Source organism: Zootoca vivipara, chromosome 6, assembly GCF_963506605.1.
Source record: "Zootoca vivipara chromosome 6, rZooViv1.1, whole genome shotgun sequence".
NCBI classification, from domain to species: Eukaryota; Metazoa; Chordata; class Lepidosauria; order Squamata; family Lacertidae; genus Zootoca; species Zootoca vivipara.
Genome location: NC_083281.1, coordinates 95,191,296 through 95,210,111, shown reverse-complemented (window position 1 = coordinate 95,210,111; position 18,816 = coordinate 95,191,296). Strand labels below are relative to the sequence as shown.

At 49.8% G+C, this 18,816-nt stretch overlaps 1 protein-coding gene across 1 annotated transcript in view; it reads right to left on the bottom strand.

Annotated features, from left to right (window-relative positions):
- Nucleotides 1-18,308, bottom strand: part of SFRP1 (secreted frizzled related protein 1) — a 47,815-nt gene extending 29,507 nt beyond the window's left edge. Inside the window, exons 1-2 of the mRNA XM_035119637.2 lie at nucleotides 17,493-18,308; nucleotides 9,829-9,906 (exon numbers count right to left, since the gene is read on the bottom strand). Coding sequence (XP_034975528.1) covers nucleotides 9,829-9,906; nucleotides 17,493-18,162 — 748 coding nt within the window. The 5' untranslated portion in view covers nucleotides 18,163-18,308. The remainder of the gene's footprint in view (nucleotides 1-9,828; nucleotides 9,907-17,492) is intronic.
- Nucleotides 18,309-18,816: the final 508 nt, after the last annotated feature.

Genomic DNA, 18,816 nt, shown 5'->3' with positions numbered 1-18,816 from the left:
CAGATGCGGTTGTAACGTAGGGCCTGGCTGTATACGATGGATTGTTTGGTATGTTTGGGATGGTAGCTAGAAGCATGTAAAATAAAAAAAATTCCTTCAGTAGCACCTTAAAGACCAACTAAGTTTTTATTTTGGTATGAGCTTTCGTGTGCATGCACACTTCTTCAGAAAGCTCATACCAAAATAAAAACTTAGTTGGTCTTTAAGGTGCTACTGAAGGAATTTTTTTTATTTTACTTCGATCCAGACCAACACGGCTACCTACCTGTAACTAGAAGCATGTAGATATGTTTGTCGGTCAGTTGCTTTTCGGTATAAGGTGGTGTCTATACACCCATCCTGTATTTTTATAGTACAGTAGTGTCCAAAAAACGTATTTCTTGCATAGATTGGTTCATTTGTTAGGTTGATGGTGGGGTGAAAGTCATTGAATGTCTGGTGGAAGGTTTCCAGGGTCTGTTGACCATGTGTCCAGATAATAAAAATATCGTCAATGTATCGCAGGTACAAGAGAGGTTTGAGTGGGTAGGAGTTTAGGAAACATTGTTCTAAATCTGCCATGAAGATGTTGGCATACTGTGGGGCCATGCGGGTGCCCATGGCTGTGCCGCTGATCTGGAGGAACAGGTCATCACCAAATTTGAAGTGGTTGTGGGTAAGGACAAAATGGCAGAGTTTGGTAGCAAAGTCTGCTGTGGTTTTATCTGAAATGGTGTTCCTTACGGCTTGTAAACCATGTGTAAATCGCAGGCTTGTATGTGTGGAGTGTGTTTTACTTTGAGGGGTGGTTTGGGGACCTCGGCACACAATAAACGGGCAACAAAAACAGTTTGTTTATGTTTCCTGTTTTCTTTCCCCAAGCAGAGATAATATGTAAGTGTGGTGTCATCTCCCTAAAAAGGTCCACAACTCTTGGAAAGGGGGGGGGGGCGCCAGAGGGATCTTCGCACCACGGCACCGGATATGCTCAAGACAGCCCTGGTTGGCAAGGAATCAAAGACTTGAGCCAAGAAATCTCAATGTCTGAGGTTGGTTACCCAGAGCTATTGGTTCAAGAAAATCCATAAGAACATTGGAAGGGCTGTGCTGGATCAGGTCAAAGGCCCCACTTGTCCAGCCCCTTCCTGTTTAGCACAGGGGCTGACAGGGACAGGAGAGCAGCAGCACTCTCTCATTCATGCTGCTTCCAGTCATGCACAAACAGCATGACTAGGTGTCAGGGACTGGGCAAAGGAGGAGGAATGGTGGAGACGGCCTCCCCTCCTGACCCTTCCAGGGAAGAGGAAGAGGAAGACAATATAGGTTTGCAACAGAGGTTTGAGGGAGATCGCAGCTCAGAGGCGGATGAGGAGGAAAGTTGGGAAATCATGGGAGAGCCAGAGCATCACCCAGCTGACATGTTATCAATAGAAAGCATTTCAGACCCTCCATTACCCAGAACCTGGAGAGCCTTAAAAGTAGGAGAGCAAAGATCTCAAAGGCATGGCAGCACCCATAGAGGAGGTGACTTAAGAAACATTTCCTTGTCTTTATACTTTTCTGGGCAACCAGCCGGGAGCCGCTGACAGCATCCTGACACTAGGAGCCATTGATTAATCCATCATGGGTGTTTATCGTCTCTTTTAAAAGCCATTCAAGGGGGTGGCCATCCCTACCTCTTCGAGTTTGCTTTGCACTGTGTGAAGAACCTGGCTGCTGGCTCCCTCGGGTCCACCATCGATTCTCCTGGTGGCCAACCAGATGCCTGTGGGAACCTGCAGGCAGGATCTGAACCCAGCAGCAACACTCTCCCCACTTGGGCTCCCTAGCAACTGCTGTACAATAAATGCACCAAAAGAAAAGAAAAGAAAAGAAACAACAGCACTTGAAGAACTCAACAAAACTAGTTCAGCAAAGCCAGGGAACCAGTCACAGCAATATTCAGGGATTTATTTTAGCCCTTCTTTAAGTAAGTGCTTTATGAGCCTTGGGGAATCCTCAGAAATCAATCACAGAGCCACCACTGAGAAGGCTCTTCTCCTTGTCATTGCTCATCTCATTGCTTGAGCAAGGTTTTAAACTGCGGCTGCAGCAACCTTCTGCAGGGATCTTACTGCCCTGTTTAAAGACTTGCACAGTATTTCTGGAGCAGATAGGAACTCTGCCCACCAGTAACAGCTCAGCCTTGTTCCAATGACCGTAAAGTACAGCAAGCACACGCGGAGAGGAGAGCATTCAAAGAAGTCATGGTCTCTTTAGAATGCAAGTACTGGGAACCTGCAATAGTCCCAAGTGTCCTGGTCCCTTCTCGCTCCTCTCTTCACATACAGACAGGGGCTCCATCCCCAGACCCCGTGCGCATCAGTGGAATGTATAAAAGCACACCCCACCCCGTTTCTCCCTCATTCCACCCCTGCTCAGCCTCCCTCCGGTCCAAAAGGACCCATGTGTCAAAAGACAGGCCTAAAACAGTTGCAGCCTGTACTGAGTTACTCAGAAGGGGGGGGGGGTCCTCTCAGTTCCCACTGGTTGAGGGAACTCACCACAAGCATTGTTGCATTTCTCCCAACAAGCACATCCTGTGCCAAAGACCTCCAATGCTTTCAAATCAGGGACAGGAAAAAACACAGACAGATATTTGCAGCATCCTTATTCTACAACTAGAAGCCAGCCTCCGGGACAAGGATTGCCAGCCTTTTGGGGCGCCCATGGGCACATTTGCAAACCAGGAAAACTGGTTGGCACCACACAAACATCCCAGCCAAACTCACCTCTCCAGCAACAGCAATCATAATAATAATAATAATAATAATAATAATACATTTTTATTTATACCCTGCCCTCCCCAGTCAAAACCGGGCTCAGGGTGGCTCACACCAATAAAATTACAATAAAACATAAAAAGCAATTGATTAAAATACAGTATTGAAATTTAAAATGCAGCCTGATTTTAAGTAGTCCATAAATCCAAACCATGAGGGAGGAAAACACAGGGGTCAGACTGAATCCAACCCAAAGGCCAGGCGGAACAGCTCTGTCTTGCAGGCCCTGTGGAAAGATGACAAATCCCGCAGGGCCCTCGTCTCCTGTGAAAGAGTGTTCCACCAAGTTGGGGCCAATACTGAAAAGGCCCTGGCCCTAGATGAGGCCAATCTAGCCACCTTATGGCTCGGGATCTCCAGAATATTGTTGTTTGTGGACTTTAAGGTCCTCTGTGGGGCATACCAGGAGAGGCGGTCCCATAGGTACAAGGGTCCCAAGCTGCATAGGGCTTTAAAGGTCAAAACCAGCACCTTAAACCTGATCCTGTACTCCACCGGGAGCCAGTGCAGCTGGTAAAGCACTGGATGAATGTGATCCCGCGGCCGGGGCAGTGCTTCTTTCAAGCCTGATTTCTGTGGGGGGGGGCAGAGAAATGGCACCCTGGGGTGCACCCACTGGAGCCACGTTAGTGAGCCAGGCTCTAAGTTAAGAGATTTGCAAAGCTCTAACCTTGTTTCAAGAGAGCTAAAGCTTTTCTACAATAAAAGTTTGTAACTTTTATTGTTTTTGGTTTTTGTTTATCGTTTAGTTTGTTAGTTTGTTTTCTGTATTGGTTTTAAATTTGATTTTAAGGGGAGGGGTCAATTTTAGTTTGTAACTTTCTGTCTTTGTATTGTTTTACTGTATTTTTTGATTTACATAGGTTTTAGGGAGGGATTTTTAGTTGGGTGTGGGAATCTATTAAATTTTAGTGTATTTGTAATTTTTATTGTTTTTGGTTTTATTGTTTTATTGTGTTTTTGTGTTTTTCTTTTGTTCTGTTTTTTGCTGCTTTTTACAGAGGTTTTATTTTGTTTTTAAGGGGAGGGGTCAGGGCTGCCCGGGAGGGGGTCCCAGCAAGCAAAATGGCTGGGGCAGATTCCACAGGGGGTGATGCACTGGGACAACCGATCTCAGTGGTCACGGGTAGGAGGAGGAGTTACGCTAAGACCAGACCATGTCATTACCGAGGAGGCAGACTTAGTCGTTGTCTGAGGACTATCCCTGCCTCTGGGTCTGGTCCTGACCGGACGGATATTGGAATCAGCAAGGGATACCCACATGGCCTGAAGGTGCTGCTGTGCAATGCCAGGTTGATGATGAATAAGACCACTGCCATTCACGACCTGATTGTGGATGGAGGATTTGACCTGGCATGTGTGACAGAGACCTGGTTGGATGAAGCCGATGGGCCCATTCTTGGCGCTGCTTGTCCACCAGGTTTCTCTTATGCACAGCAACCCAGGCCATCTGGGCGGGGAGGGGGGGGTTGCAGTGATTTTTAGGAAGTCATTAGTTTGCACCAGGCGTCCTATTGGTAAGACTGAGTTTTCTGAGTGCATGTTCTGGAAGTTGGGCAATAGGGGCAGTACAGGATTCCTTTTGGTGTACCGACCTCCCCGCTGCACCAAGGATTCCCTGCCCGAGCTGCTTCAGGTCGTGTCGGATGTGCTCCTGGAGACACCTAGCTTGGTTGTCTTAGGGGATTTTAACATCCATGCCGACACGACCTTACAAGAAGCCGCTCGGGACTTCGTGGAAAGCATGGCCACCATGGGGCTGTCCCTGAATAAGTCTGGCCCAACTCATAGCTGCGGACATGCCTTGGACTTGGTGTTTACTTCTATGGATGTTGGTGATCTGTCATTAAGTAAAAGCGAAACAAAAGAAGTGCCATGGTCAGATCACTTTCTGGTGCAACTGGACTTCTCCGCAACCCTTCCCCTCTGCAGGGAGGTGGGACCGATTTGGATGGTCCGCCCCCGCTACTTAATGGATCCAATTGGCTTCCAGAGAGTGGTAGGGGATGTTTTATCCCATGTCGATGGCCTTTCAGCTGATTCCCTGGTGGCCCGCTGGAATGCAGAGTTAACCAGCGCTATTGACTGTCTGGCTCCGAAGCGCCCTCTCAGATTGCATGGAGCCCAGACAGCCCCGTGGTTTTCCCCGGCGCTGAGGGCAATGAAACAGTCGTTGAGACGGCTAGAGTGCCGGTGGCGGAAAACTCATTTTGAATCAGACCGGACACGGGCTAGAGCTCAACTTCGAGCCTACCAAGTGGCAATGGCGATGGCGAAGAGGACCTTCTTCACCGTCTCCATCGCATCTGCAGAAAACAGCAGCAGGAGACTCTTCCAGGTGGTTCGCAATTTAGCGGAACCACCTGCTCCATCCGGGCCCAGTACGGGCCACATGATCTCCTGCAATGATTTTGCAAAGTTTTTTGCAGATAAAGTCGCTCAGATTCGGGAAGAGGTAGACTCCACCGTGGGAGCAGGGCCAGGGCGGGGGAGTGCTAGAGTCCTGTCTAGTCAAGTTTTGTGGGATCAATTTCAATCTGTTACCTCCGAGGATGTGGACAGGCTGCTTCGACGAGTGAAACCAACCACCTGTCTCCTTGATCCTTGCCCATCCTGGCTTATAAAAGCTAGCCGGGAAGGGCTGGGCGATGGGCTTCGCGGGTTGGTAAATGCTTCTCTCCATGAAGGAGCCTTCCCAGACCCGCTGAAAGAGGCGGTTATTAAACCGCTTCTTAAAAAACCATCTTTAGATCCGGCCAATATGGCCAACTATCGCCCAGTCTCAAATCTTCCATTCTTGGGCAAGGTGATTGAGCGAGTGGTTGCTGAACAACTTCAGGCACGCCTGGAAGAAGCGGACCATTTGGATCCCTTCCAGTCAGGATTCAGGCCTCATCATGGGACTGAAACTGCCTTGGTCGCACTGGTCGATGATCTCCGGCGGGCTAGGGACAAAGGTAAGAGCTGTTTCCTTGTTCTGCTGGATCTCTCAGCGGCTTTTGACACCATCGACCATAACATCCTTCTGGACCGTCTAGAGGGCTTGGGAGCTGGGGGCACTGTCATGCAGTGGTTCCGCTCCTTCCTCCTGGGCCGTGTTCAGAAAGTGGTGGTGGGGGATGAGTGTTCAGACCCCTGGGCTCTCACTTGTGGGGTGCCTCAGGGTTCTGTCCTCTCCCCCGTGCTTTTTAACATCTATATGCAGCCGCTGGGAGAGATCATCAGGGGGTTTGGGCTGGGTGTTCATCAGTATGCTGATGATACCCAGCTCTACCTCTCTTTTAAATCAGAACCAGTGAAGGCGGTGAAGGTCCTGTGAGTGCTTGGAGGCGGTTGGAGGATGGATGGCGGCTAACAGATTGAGATTGAATCCTGACAAGACAGAAGTACTGTCTGTGGGGGACAGGAGGCGGGCGGGTGTGGAGGACTCCCTGGTCCTGAATGGGGTAACTGTGCCCCTGAAAGACCAGGTGCGCAGCCTGGGAGTCATCTTAGACTCACAGCTGTCCATGGAGGCACAGGTCAACTCTGTGTCCAAGGCAGCTGTTTATCAGCTCCATCTGGTACGCAGGCTGAGTCCCTACCTGCCCACTGACTGTCTCTCCAGAGTGGTGCATGCTCTAGTTATCTCTCGCTTGGACTACTGCAATGCGCTCTACGTGGGGCTACCTTTGAAGGTGACCCGGAAACTACAACTAATCCAGAATGCGGCAGCTAGACTGGTGACTGGGAGCGGCCGCCGAGACCATATAACACCGGTCTTGAAAGACCTGCATTGGCTCCCAGTACGTTTCCGAGCACAATTCAAAGTGTTGGTACTGACCTTTAAAGCCCTAAACGGCCTCGGTCCGGTATACCTGAAGGAGCGTCTCCACCCCCATCGTTCTGCCCGGACACTGAGGTCCAGCTCCGAGGGCCTTCTGGCGGTTCCCTCACTACGAGAAGCCAAGTTACAGGGAACCAGGCAGAGGGCCTTCTCGGTAGTGGCACCCACCCTGTGGAATGCCCTCCCACTAGAGGTCAAAGAGAACAACAATTACCAGACCTTTAGAAGGCATCTCAAGGCAGCCCTGTTTAGGGAAGCTTTTAATGTTTGATAGATTTCTGTATTTTAATGTTTGATGGATTTCTGTATTTTAGAATTTCTGTTTTGTTGGAAGCCGCCCAGAGTGGCTGGGGGAACCCGGCCAGATGGGCGGGGTATAAATAATAAATTATTATTATTATTATTATTATTATTATTATTATTATTATTATTATTATTATTATTTAACAGACAGACAGGCTTGTAAGTGGATATTGCCCTTGTCAAGCATTGCTTCCAGCCAACTGGGCAGTCAGGAAGAACAAAGTTTCCAAGGTCCAGCCTGTGTGGTGTAGTGGTTCACATGTCAGGCTAGGACCTGGGAGACAAGCACTCCAATCTCCACTCAGCCCTAAAGCTCACTGGGTGCCCTTGAGCCAGACATTCCCTCTCAGCCTAAAGTACATGGCATGGTTGCTGTGAGTAGAAGGTTGGGTGGGGGGTAGGAAGGAAAATTAAGTAGGCCACTTTGAGCTCCTTGGAGGAAAGGTGGGGTATTAGTATAATAAATAAGATGGGATGGGATAGGATAGGATGGGATGGGATGGGATGGGATGATCCACTTCTTCTGACCACTATTATGTGAGACTACAGCTGCATCAATGGATTCTCAGTCTAGCACAGGCATTCCCAAACTGCGGCCCTCCAGATGTTTTGGTCTACAACTCCCATGATCCCTAGCTAACAGGACCAGTGGTCAGGGCAGATGGGAATTGTAGTCCAAAACATCTGGAGGGCTGAAGTTTGGGGATGCCTGGTCTAGCATGTTCCACTTAAAAGCAAACATCTCATACAACAAACTTGGAAAGACAAGAACCCTCAGCATCACCTCTGAAATGTCAACCATTTTACTTTCATGTATACCCCACCATTCTTCCTTCCATGGAGCTCAGTGCAATAGACCCAAGGTCTATTATAGACCCAGCAATCTCCCATCCAGGAACGGACCAGAACTGGACCTACTTAGTTTCAGCAAGGCTCTTGCCTCACATGCCTTCAGCCTGTGACCCAGGAAATAGGAACCTGCATGGTTGGGATGAGGAATTTGGCTAAGGATCAGAATGTTTACAAAAGGAGTCAACCTTGACAAACATTTTTTAGTGGAAGCGAGGAATCTGGAATATATATTTTCTCTACTGATGAACCTGACTGTGTATTTCATTTAGTCTTTCTGGTTCTCACTTTCCTGGATACATGGGAAAGTGTATATGTGTATACTTATATTTCCTTATAAGTACGTCTCAGTAATCCCAATTAGAAAATTACCACCTTGTGCATTGGTGGGGGGGGGGAGACCTCAGGCCTGGGAGCCATGTGGCCCTCCAGGCCTCTCTCCTTGGCCCTTGGGACTCTCCCCAGGCCACGCCTCCTCTCCTCAGGTGACATCCCAATTTCTGCTTGTCTTCTGCCCTATCAGTCACCAGTGCCAGCAACTTGAGGAAACCATCTTGGCAATCCCTAGGATCAAGGAATCCATTGAAGGTGCTGCCCTGAGGGGCTTGGAGAGAGAGTTACTTCACAAGTGGGGATCACGTTTCATGCATCTGGTGAAGAGGACTTGAGTTCACAAAAGCGTCTGCCACATTGAATCTCCTTGTCTTTCTTGTTCATACTGCAGCAAACTATCAGTTAGGGAACATTATTTATAACATCCCTCCCCAACCTGTTGCACCTCAGATGTTTTGGACTACAACTCCCAATGACTTCTGCAGGGTGAAGCTGGACATTACTTGAATCTGTTTTGCCATCCAGGCTGAACCAGGAATGCCCTGGCCAAGCCAGGACTCAAGAGTGGCCGTTGATATTATTTTCCTGGTATAAAATGTTCCAAATAACCACTCCGGACTTGGAAAGATTTGGCAAAGCAGCTGTGTTGGAGAGTCAAGAATTTGTTAAAAAGAGAATTCCACTCCCTGCTTGGACAAAACGTGGCACACCCAAGCGCTAATCCCAGAGGAATGCCCACGTTCTTCAACAGGCCTTTCATTCGTTTCCTGGAAAATTAAGCTTTGCCAAATACCCGAGCCAGTCTTGGTTCCAGGGGCATCCTGGATGGATACTCCTTGCCACAGCCCCCCCCCCCAATTTACCCCATGCTTGAGCTTCCTTTTCCAAGGAGAACTAGGGCAAGACCAAGCAGAGGCCAAGGGAGTCCTTCTTTTCTGAAACTAGGCTTGCCATCCAGCCAGATAATAATGCCACCCTGACTGGAGTTTGTTTTTTTGGGGGGGGGGCATGATGTTGTTTGTTTGTTTTTGCTTTGTTGCTTTCAGAGCAGTAGCCAAGAATAAGATTTTTTTTCGTCCCCTGCCCTGCTCTGACTTCTTGTAAGGTTTAAATAGACAGCTTTAACATTAAGCTCTGTCCCCAAATCCACCAAGAAGGTCTACCTTCCTCTGGGTTCCCCCCTCTGGGTTCAGTCCCCAACTTGATTCTAGTCACTGAGTAACTGTAGACATAGAAATAGAGCGCTTACAGACTGCTGTTATTCCAGCATGCAACTCAAGGCACTGTCTATGGCCTCTGCATCATAAGAAGATGAGAGCAGTGGAAACACACGACGGGGGGGGGGGGGTAGGTCAGCTACTGTCTTGACACCTCACTGGCCTTGCCACTTCTCCCCTGCAGCATAAACTCACCTGCTGGGAAGTCAGGTAACTGCCTGCCCTCCACCCCACTGTTTCCTAGTGCTGGTAGTTCCAAATGTAATGAGCAGGGAGGGAGGCATCAAAGACCGCAAAATCTTCCGCACCAAGCTACGGATTACTTCCTACCGTCCCAGCCCACCCATTCCCTGGGTATGAAGCCCCTTCCTGTAAAGCAATGCCGCCATCATTTCTGAGCTGGAAGAGAAGGGTTGGGTTGTTCTAGTTCCTGAGAAAGCAAGTGGCCGCCATCCCTGGCCTAGGGCAGTGAAGCTCAGAAAAAGGAGGATCTCCTTACCAAATTCACTCGCACACAGGTGCTCCAGGATGGCGTCTGACTTCATCTCATTGTCGCAAGGAGGGCACACTGCCGTGCCTGCCAAGAAAAGGGGCAGCAGAGGATTAGTATGAAGGAAAGTGGTGGTGGCCACAAAAAGGTGCAAAATAATTATTTGGGGCGACTACCCCTAGAAGGGCCGCAATGCAGCCCCTGGGATGCCAGGGGTTCTGTGATGGAGCATCAGCGTTGAATGCAGAAGGTCCCAGGTTCTAGGAAATTTAGACTACCTGACCCCTGGAGGGGTCAATGCTGGGTGTGCTCCTTCGGCACAGCCAGAATTTTTTTCAGGCTCATTGGCAAACCTGGAGAAAGCATGATGGCTCTATTCTCCCTCTCCCTTTGGAGGCAGTGATGCTTCTGAATCCCAGTTGCTGGAAACCACAGGATGGAGGAGCACCCTGACCTCTTTGGAGAAGCATAAATGAAATCAACAAGTGTATGCATCATATGAAGCCAATCCAAAGCTGCAGTGTAGAAATGTTATTGGACTTGCCCAGCTAAGCCTGTGTTTCATAAGGTTTTCTTCCCATCTCTTTGCAGCAGCAGCAGCAGCAGCAGCAGCAGCAGCAGCAGCAGCAGCAGCAGCAGCAGCAGCAGCAGCATCCCTCCTCTGCCCCCTTGCGCAGCACAGGGCTGCTCAAAGCAAAACCTTCCTCCAGGGGGAGGGAGAGGATGTGCAATGCTCTACTAACCGGCAACTCCCACCCAGTGCATCCAGCAGGTCTGTAGGCTTTGCCATCGCTGTGCCTAAAGCAAAAGGAATTCAGGCAAGTCAGCATTTCAGAGGCAGGGACAAATCCCACTTCTCAGGCATTAATAGAGGAAAAACTGGAAATGGTTTTGAATGTCTATATAGGATCTTCTGGAGGAACACCAAGAAACTTACACAAGCACAAGTCACCTTTGTGGGTCTGATATATTACAATACTTTTAAATGTGAACAGTGGTGGGGAATCTCAGCTCCAGGGGCTTAATACAGCCCTCTAGGCCTCCATCCATACCCCTCACAACTTTTCCCAGGCCACCCCCTCTCTGTATAGGCCATGCCACTCCTTCCCCCACCTCGGGTCAGAATGGAAGAGGGGCACCCAGGCTCAGCTGGGGAGAAGAAGAGGTGCAACAAAAGGGGGGCAATGTCTGGACTGGGGAAGGGCAGGGCACTCTGCAAGCGTAAACCAATCCAAGGCTGATAAATTTCTGCTGCCAGGAAACACAAAATCCCAGCTATTCCACGAGATCCAAGAGCTACAACAGACAAAGGAACCTTTGCACTCCAAATCCACCTTTGCCTTGCTCTTCAAAATGGGGCAGTCAGGTGTGGACACATTCTAGCTTATGCCCAGTCATGTACTATACATGTATATCTTAAAGTCCTGCTTCAGTTTCCGTATCTTGATCTGTGTTTAAACGGTGTCCTAACTCTTGGAATACAGCTTTTGGGAATTCTCTAGCTAGGAGTCTGTGTACTTTGTCTGAGAGTGGGAGCCAGGACACTCACAGGCCAACCAAATATGAGAGCCATAAAGTCCCTATGTCATGAGAGCCATACTTTTGATATACATCGTATGAAACATGTACCACTGACGAAGCCCAGGAGGGCGAAACAGGGTTATTATTCCGGAAATCCTTGTCATGGAACTGCAACAAGCTCCCATTGGGATTCTTTGAATCTTTTGAATACACAGAGGCATATGTGGATTAGAAACAGCTCATATTTGGGACTTTATGAATGAACTGGTTTATTGGGACTTTTATTTACTTTGCCAATCTATACACACTAATTATGTATGAGACAAACTTTTGATATTGTGAAAAATACATTGAAGAGTATCATTTATGTGCAGCCGGTTACGTTGTGTGTGTTTGTGGACATGTTGAAGGGCATAATAATATGCAAACTGAAACACAAGCCCTCCTTTAAAATTGCAGTTCTGCAGCTATGTAATGTGTACAAAAAAACACAAAACCATATACTAGGGTAAAGTGTCCATCTAAATGTATATGTTGATGAAAATAACATACAAAAGCACATTATATTAGGGGAAATTCCTTTCAAAAATGTCTATATTAGGAGAAATTTGCACTAAGATGTTGATAAAATTTCATGACAGCTTTTTACAAAAAGAATTGTTATTGTAAAAATGTGGAGAACAAAACTTAATATCAGAAAAATGAGAAGCACTCGTTTCAAAAGCCAACGAAGTGAGTCATGGGACCGAGACGGCTCTGGTCACCCTAACAGACGATTTCCATAGGCAGCTGGATCGAGGCAGGTCAGGGCTGTTAATTCTCTTAGATCTGTCAGCAGCATTTGACATGGTTGATCATGAACTTTTAGACCGCTGCCTCGCTGACATGGGGATTTGGGGCACAGTCCTTCAATGGCTGCGTTTGTTCCTTTCTGAACGGGGGGAAAGGGTGGCGCTGGGGGGGAGCTGTTGCCCCGCTACTCCTTGGTGTGTGGAATACTGTGGGGCACAATTCTCTCCCTGACGCTTTTCAACATCTCCCAGCTTGTCCGGAATTTTGGTTTGCGTTGCCATCAGTATGCTGATGACACCCAGCTCTGTTGATGGACGGGCATCCCGGCTCGGCCCCAGAAACACTGATCAGATGTTTGGAAGCTGTGGCTGTATAGCTACGTGGGAGCCGGTTGAATTTAAATCCTTTGAAGACAGAGGTCCTTTGGCTGGGAGGGACGATATGGGGTTGGGGGGCCAACTCCCATCCCTTGTGAGCTTGTTTGGAGGTTCTAGCAGGGGAGCGCAGCTATCGTATACCCTTGACCGAAGAACGGTACACTCCTTCTATCTGGGAAGGTCGTCCTCTTCCACCGAGCGCGCAGCTTCGGGAGGGACGCACATGGAGCGGTTAGGGAGGAAGGGGACACCCGCCTAGCCAGCCAGATCAGCTGAATCAACCCTGGCGATCAATGGGGTGACAGATGTCGCAGCCAGATCGCCCTCACATCCCAACTCCCATCCCTTGTGGTGGCACAATTAGTGCCAGCGCCTTTCGTCAAGAGTTTGGGTGTAATCTTTGACGCTTTCCATTCTATGGAGGCGCAGGTTACAGCTACAACAAAGGCAGCATTTTTTCATCTCCACTGAGCTAAGCAGTTGGTCCCTTACCTCTCTTGCTCTACGTGAGGCTGCCCTTGAAACTAACCCAGAAACTCCATCGGGTGCAGAATGCCGTGGTGAGACTCCTTACGGTGCCCCCCCCCCCGCGCAGGATCACATTCACCCAGTGCTATACCAGCTGGCTCCTGGTGGAGTACAGGATCAGGTTTAAGGTGCTGGTTTTAACCTTTAAAGCCCTATACGGCCTAGGACCCTCGTACCTAAGGGACCACCTCTTCTGGTATGTTCCACAGAGAACCTTACAGTCTGCTAACAACAACACCTTGAAGATCCCGGGCCACAGGGAAATTACACTGGCCTCAACTAAAGCCAGGGCCTTTTCGGATGTGGCCCCAGTCTGGTGGAACGCTCTCCCACAAGAGACCAGGGCCCTGCGGGATTTGACATCTTTCCACAGGGCCTGCAAGACAGAGCTGTTCCGCCAGGCCTTTGGGCAGGATGCAGTTTGACTTACTTTCCTTTGTATAAAACAAGCCCCCAACCTGCTCCCAGGTCCTTGTATGACCAGTGGAAACAGTTGGTCCTGGCAAGTATTAACCACTCTCAATTCCAACCTGATAATTGCCACATGCCCAGATTTTAACTTGTCCAAAATAATTTTATGATGTATTTTAACTAGTTGATGTCTGTCTTTATGCATATTGTGTTGTTTTTATGATGTTAGCCGCTCTGAGCCTGGCCTCGGCCGGGGAGGGTGGGATACAAATAAAAATTATTATTATTATTGTTATTGTTATTGTTATTAACTGAGAAAGTAGCCCAGTCTTCTCCACATTTACTCAGAGGTAAGATCCATTGAGAGAAATGGGACTCCCTCCCAGGAAACTGTGTGCAAGATTGAAAAAGCTCACGGGATGCTTTCTTTTCCCTAAATCAACAGCAATGAAGAATATATCAGCTACCCTGGGATCCTTTGGCAAGAAGAGCAAGATATAAATTTAATAAATAGATAAAGATTCTACTAGCACCAAAATGATTCAGGGGGTTGGCGCAACTCCCTCAAACATCGTTCCCATCAGCCCTGACTGTTGTCCATGCTGGCTGCGGGTGGTGGGATTTGGAGTCCAACATCTGGAAGGCCACCAATTCCCTGTCATTCCCCTGCAAGGATAGGTTACAAAATTTGGGGCTTTTTTAGTTCAGAGAAGAAGACGAGTAGGGAGGGTGTATAAAATTATTAGTGTGGTGGAGAGAATGGGTAGGCCTTTTTCACGAGACTAGAATACAGTGTGTTTGGTCACCCAAGTGTAGCCGAATGTTGGGGAGATTTAGGATGGACAAGAGAGGAAGCAATTCTTCACACAGCATATAGTTGCTAAACAATGGATTTAGGCTACAAAAGGCCCCTTATGATAATGGCCACCTTACCTCCTGCATCAGAGAAAGGATGCCTCAGAATATCAGTGGCAAAGAAGCATCACCCGGAGAGGACCATTGCCCTCCTGTCCCGTTGGCAGGCTTCCCAGAGGCATTGGGTTGGCCAGGTAGGAAACCGGATGTTGGAGAAGCTTTCTTTGCCTCACGGAAGAGCCTCCATCGTTGAGTTTGGGACAGGAGCCAAGGCAGGCGGTGTGACCCCTGGCAGGCAGGTGGATGTTGGCTGAGAGCAGGTAGATGTTGGTGGGGCAGAGCCTCATTGGCCCCATGGAGCAGTGTCTGCTGTGCCAATCCCAGGAGAACATCAGAACCATCACAACAGTTTGACTGTCCAGAGGTCCAGTGGGAAGGGAAAGGTGCACACGGCTGGCTAGCACAGATTGCCTCTCTCACATACATGGATTGCTTTGTGAATCAACCCAAAAGACGTCCCCGGATTACTCAAGCAGCAAATACCATGCCCGTTACGACATATGCAAGCCCACGATCTACAGCAGGGATGAGAGTCATGAAGACTTCCAGATGCTGTTGGACTCCAACTCTCACCGGCCCCAGCCAGCAAGGCCAATGGCCAGCTGTGGGGACAGAGGATAAATTCAATTCAGCTCACATTTAAAGGCAAATATACCAAATTTGTACTTTCAAAAGTAATACGTGAAACACCTTTTGAAATTCGCACACATTGGGCAAAGTGCATTTACTAGTGAAAATAACATACAAAACTTTGTATTGTGGAAATTGCTTTGCAGAAATGTGTGCACTGAGCAAAAATGCATATAAAAATGTGTATATTAGAAGAAATTTGCACTAAAATGCTGGTGAATTTCATCATTGCATGCAGTCTCCACACTTATTTCTTTTCTCCTATTGTATTATTGAAGCACTAAAGGAACTCTGTCAAACCTGTCTGACTAGCGTTTGACCAGGTATGGGTTTGCCAGCAAGCGGTTCTGAGGCAAAACTTCCCAGGCCTACTGGAAACTGAACCTTCGGCCTTCGGCATTCAGCACACACTCTAAAATTGACCTCCTTTGATGTCCTCGTGAGCCAGCCTGCTCTCTCCATTGCTCTTGGTAAGGCCTTGTGTCTGAGCCAGGTGTAAGGAATCTTATTCAGCTGGAGGGACACATTCCCTTCTGAGCAACTTTCCAGCAACCACCATCCAGTACTGGGTGAGGCCAGGGGCAAATGTGGGCTGAGCAAGGACTGACACCTTTGCACAGAAGTCTCATTTATCATTTCACACTCCCACCATGGTGAAGCCAGAACCATGGACGCCTTCCAGCCAAGCCAAAACACTCAAAGAGGGTGTGAATTGGAGCAGCAAGAAGCCTGGTCTGGGAAGGGGAGGTGCGGCCTGGGCAGAGTCCAGGGGCCAGACAGAGAGGACAAAAGGGTCAAGCCCAACTGCTGGGCTGAGGTTCCCCAACCGCAACCTGAGGAAAGGTGGGCCTTCTCAGTGGAATAACCTCCCAAGGAAGCCTCTCTGTGAAGTCTGTTAAAACCTTCCTCTTGCAGATGTTGTTCTTGCATTTTCTTACTCACATTAATGTTTCGTGGCTATTCTGTGCCATCACATGATTCTGCTGGGGTTTAATGTTTTTATTTCAATGCAAGTTCCTTTTCACTGGGAAAGCAGAATGTACAGCAATGTACACAGTGGCTCCAAGGCCAGTTCAAGTGAGCTTGTGGAGGAAAAACCAAATGGTTTTCCAAGTTCTGCAGTCTCTCTGCATTGGAAGAGGCCTACGCAGAAGCAATCAAGGCCTTTTCCAAGGGGGTTGCACAAGAGAACGAGGCACTCCTTGGCACTTCCAAAGTGCTCCAGGTGCTTCAAACACACTACCCTGGTAAACTTCATAACAACCCTGCATTCCTAACATGTAGGGATTAAAGACAGCAGCTTGCTTAAGTCTGAGTACTTACCATACATTTAAAGCACATGACTTCCCACAAAGAATCCTCAGAACTGTAGTTTGCCCCCTCACAGAGCTACAGTCCCCAGCAGCCTTAAACTACAGTTCCCAGGGTTCTCTGGGAGAAGTCCTATGCTTTAAATGTATGGTGTGGATCTGCCTTCAGTGTGTGTTAAGGGCCACACCCCTGCATTCCTCATGGCAGAGACGAGATTTGGACCAGGCCTCCACAGTATACCAGCTCTTGGTAGACCTGCCCACCCAACCTGGTGAGGCAGGCTTTACTTTATGAAGCAAGCTCCATGGGGAGGAGAAGGTTCTCACCATTGGTGGGTTTCCCAGAAGCATCTGGCTGGCCAGAGTGGGAAACAGGACGTTGGGATACCTCAGCCTTTGCCAACCCAACATCCGTCCCAGTCAGCAGCCCATCAAGTTGGCAAAGTCTGGTCTAGCTGAATCTTAGATTTGATCCCCCACAGCTCTTAGCAAGCCACATTATGCCATGCCAAACCATTGATCCATATATTTTAATTGTCTTCCATGATTGGCAGCTGCTCTCCAGGATCTCAAACAGGAATCTTTCCCATCCCAACCTAGATGCCAGGGATTGAACCTGGGATCCTTTGACTGCAAGGCAGGTGCCTCGGCCATGGAGCTGCAGCCCTCCCCTCTTACGTCCTCCTTAACGTCACACAGGAGCCTGCCTTCTACGGGCTCCTCTATCCCAGGATCGTCTGTTCCGGGGGGGGGCCAACATGATGCTCTATCTACAGGGTCAGGGATGATGGGAACTTCAGGGTAGCCCATTGCCGGCCCCAGATCTGCTCCAACTGGAAGAGGCTTTCCACCATAAAGAGTTCTTTCTTGGCCCAACTACAGGTACCAGAGATCTTTAACAAAAAAAAGGAGGGGGATTAAGCTGGGACCTTCTGTGTGGAAGCTAAGGCCCTCTCCCTGAACATCCACAAGACCTTCCCAAGAGAACATGCCCCAGGCGGGCCTGAAGTGCCTGCCTCCCCCCTGCCATCCCTAATCTGCCACCTGAAGCAACTATCTCACCTGGCTTCACAGCAGGGCCATCACAGACTGGCTTGGCCCTAAGGTGGTAATGGGCACCTGTTCCAACTTTGCCTGCCTGCCTGCTTATCACCAAAAGAGAAGGGTGCTACGCATGGCAGACCCTTACCTTGTGGTCTGGACGCCTCCGTGGCATTTGGGGCGGTCATAGCAATGCACACATCATCCTGCGGGAACTGGTCACACTTGAGCATCTCGGGCCAGTAGAAGCCAAAGAACTGCATGACAGGCTCACAGGAGTCGCGGACAGCCTCGCAGAGCCAGCGGCAGGGGTAGATGGGCCTGTCCAGGCAGACGGGGGCAAAGAGGGAGCAGAGGAAGACCTGGGTGCCAATGTGGCAGTTCTTGTTGAGCAAAGGCACCCAGCTGCTGGCTTGCTGCTTCACCTCCGCCATGGTCTCGTGGTCCAGGAGGTTGGGCAAGACCATCTTGTCGTAGCCCACGCTATGGCACAGGCGGAGGTCAGCCGGGATGGCCACGCACTGAGGGGGCTTGGTGTAGAAGCGCCCGCTCTGGTAGGCGCTGATGTCCGACTGGAAGCTGACGTAGTCATACTCGTTGCCCTTGGCCAGGCCGGCCAGGAGAAGAAGCCCAAAGGCCACTAGGAGTCGGACCAGCACCCCGGGCCCCTTCCGGGAGTCCGAGGCTGCGCCCATTCTCGGAAGGAAGCCCAAGCCGATCAGCCGCCTGCTCTTTCCTCCTCGGTTGGGAGGTGGGCAAAGGAGGACGGTGGGAGCCCGAAGATGGACGTGACTCCCTCCCGCAGGCGAGACCCCCATCAGCTCCGGCCCGGCCGGCGGCTGCAGCTGCTTCTGCGCAGCTCTTCCCCCACTTGCTCCACGGATCCCCTTCCAGATCCCAAGCAGCAGCGGCACCAAAGAGCACTTTCTTGCGAAGAGTTTGGGAGCCCCTTTCCCCCCGCAGCCAATCAGTGCCGGCCTGCGCCCCTCCCCTTTTCTCTGCCCCTCCCTCCCTCCCCCCAGCTGTCACTCAAGGGCTGCGTTAGCCAATGGCTCGTTTCCAGGCTGCGCGGATTCCCTCCCCTCTTCGCGGCGCTTTGGCGCGGCGGGGAAGGTGAGCTGAGGAGTCGCTTGCCTTGCGCCCGGAGGGAGGCGCGGATCTCGGGCGCGTTTCCTGGCCAGCATCCCCCGCGGGTGCGCATCTGGCTCGCTCGCGCTGGCAGCCGGGTAGCGCCATCCTGGGCACGATTTGCCTCGGCGAGCCCGACGAGACTGACTAACTCCTTCGAAAGGGGTTTCGTTTCGTTTTGGGGGGTTTCGCATAGAATCGCAACTGGAAGTTGCGCGTGCCATGCCATGGCAAGGAAGGGCAGCGCCTCAGCCCAACAGGATTTTCCTCCAGACCCTGTAATGGGCGCAAAAGGTGCGCAACGCGGCTTCAGTAAGCACTCTCGCACGGAAGTAAAGCCCCGT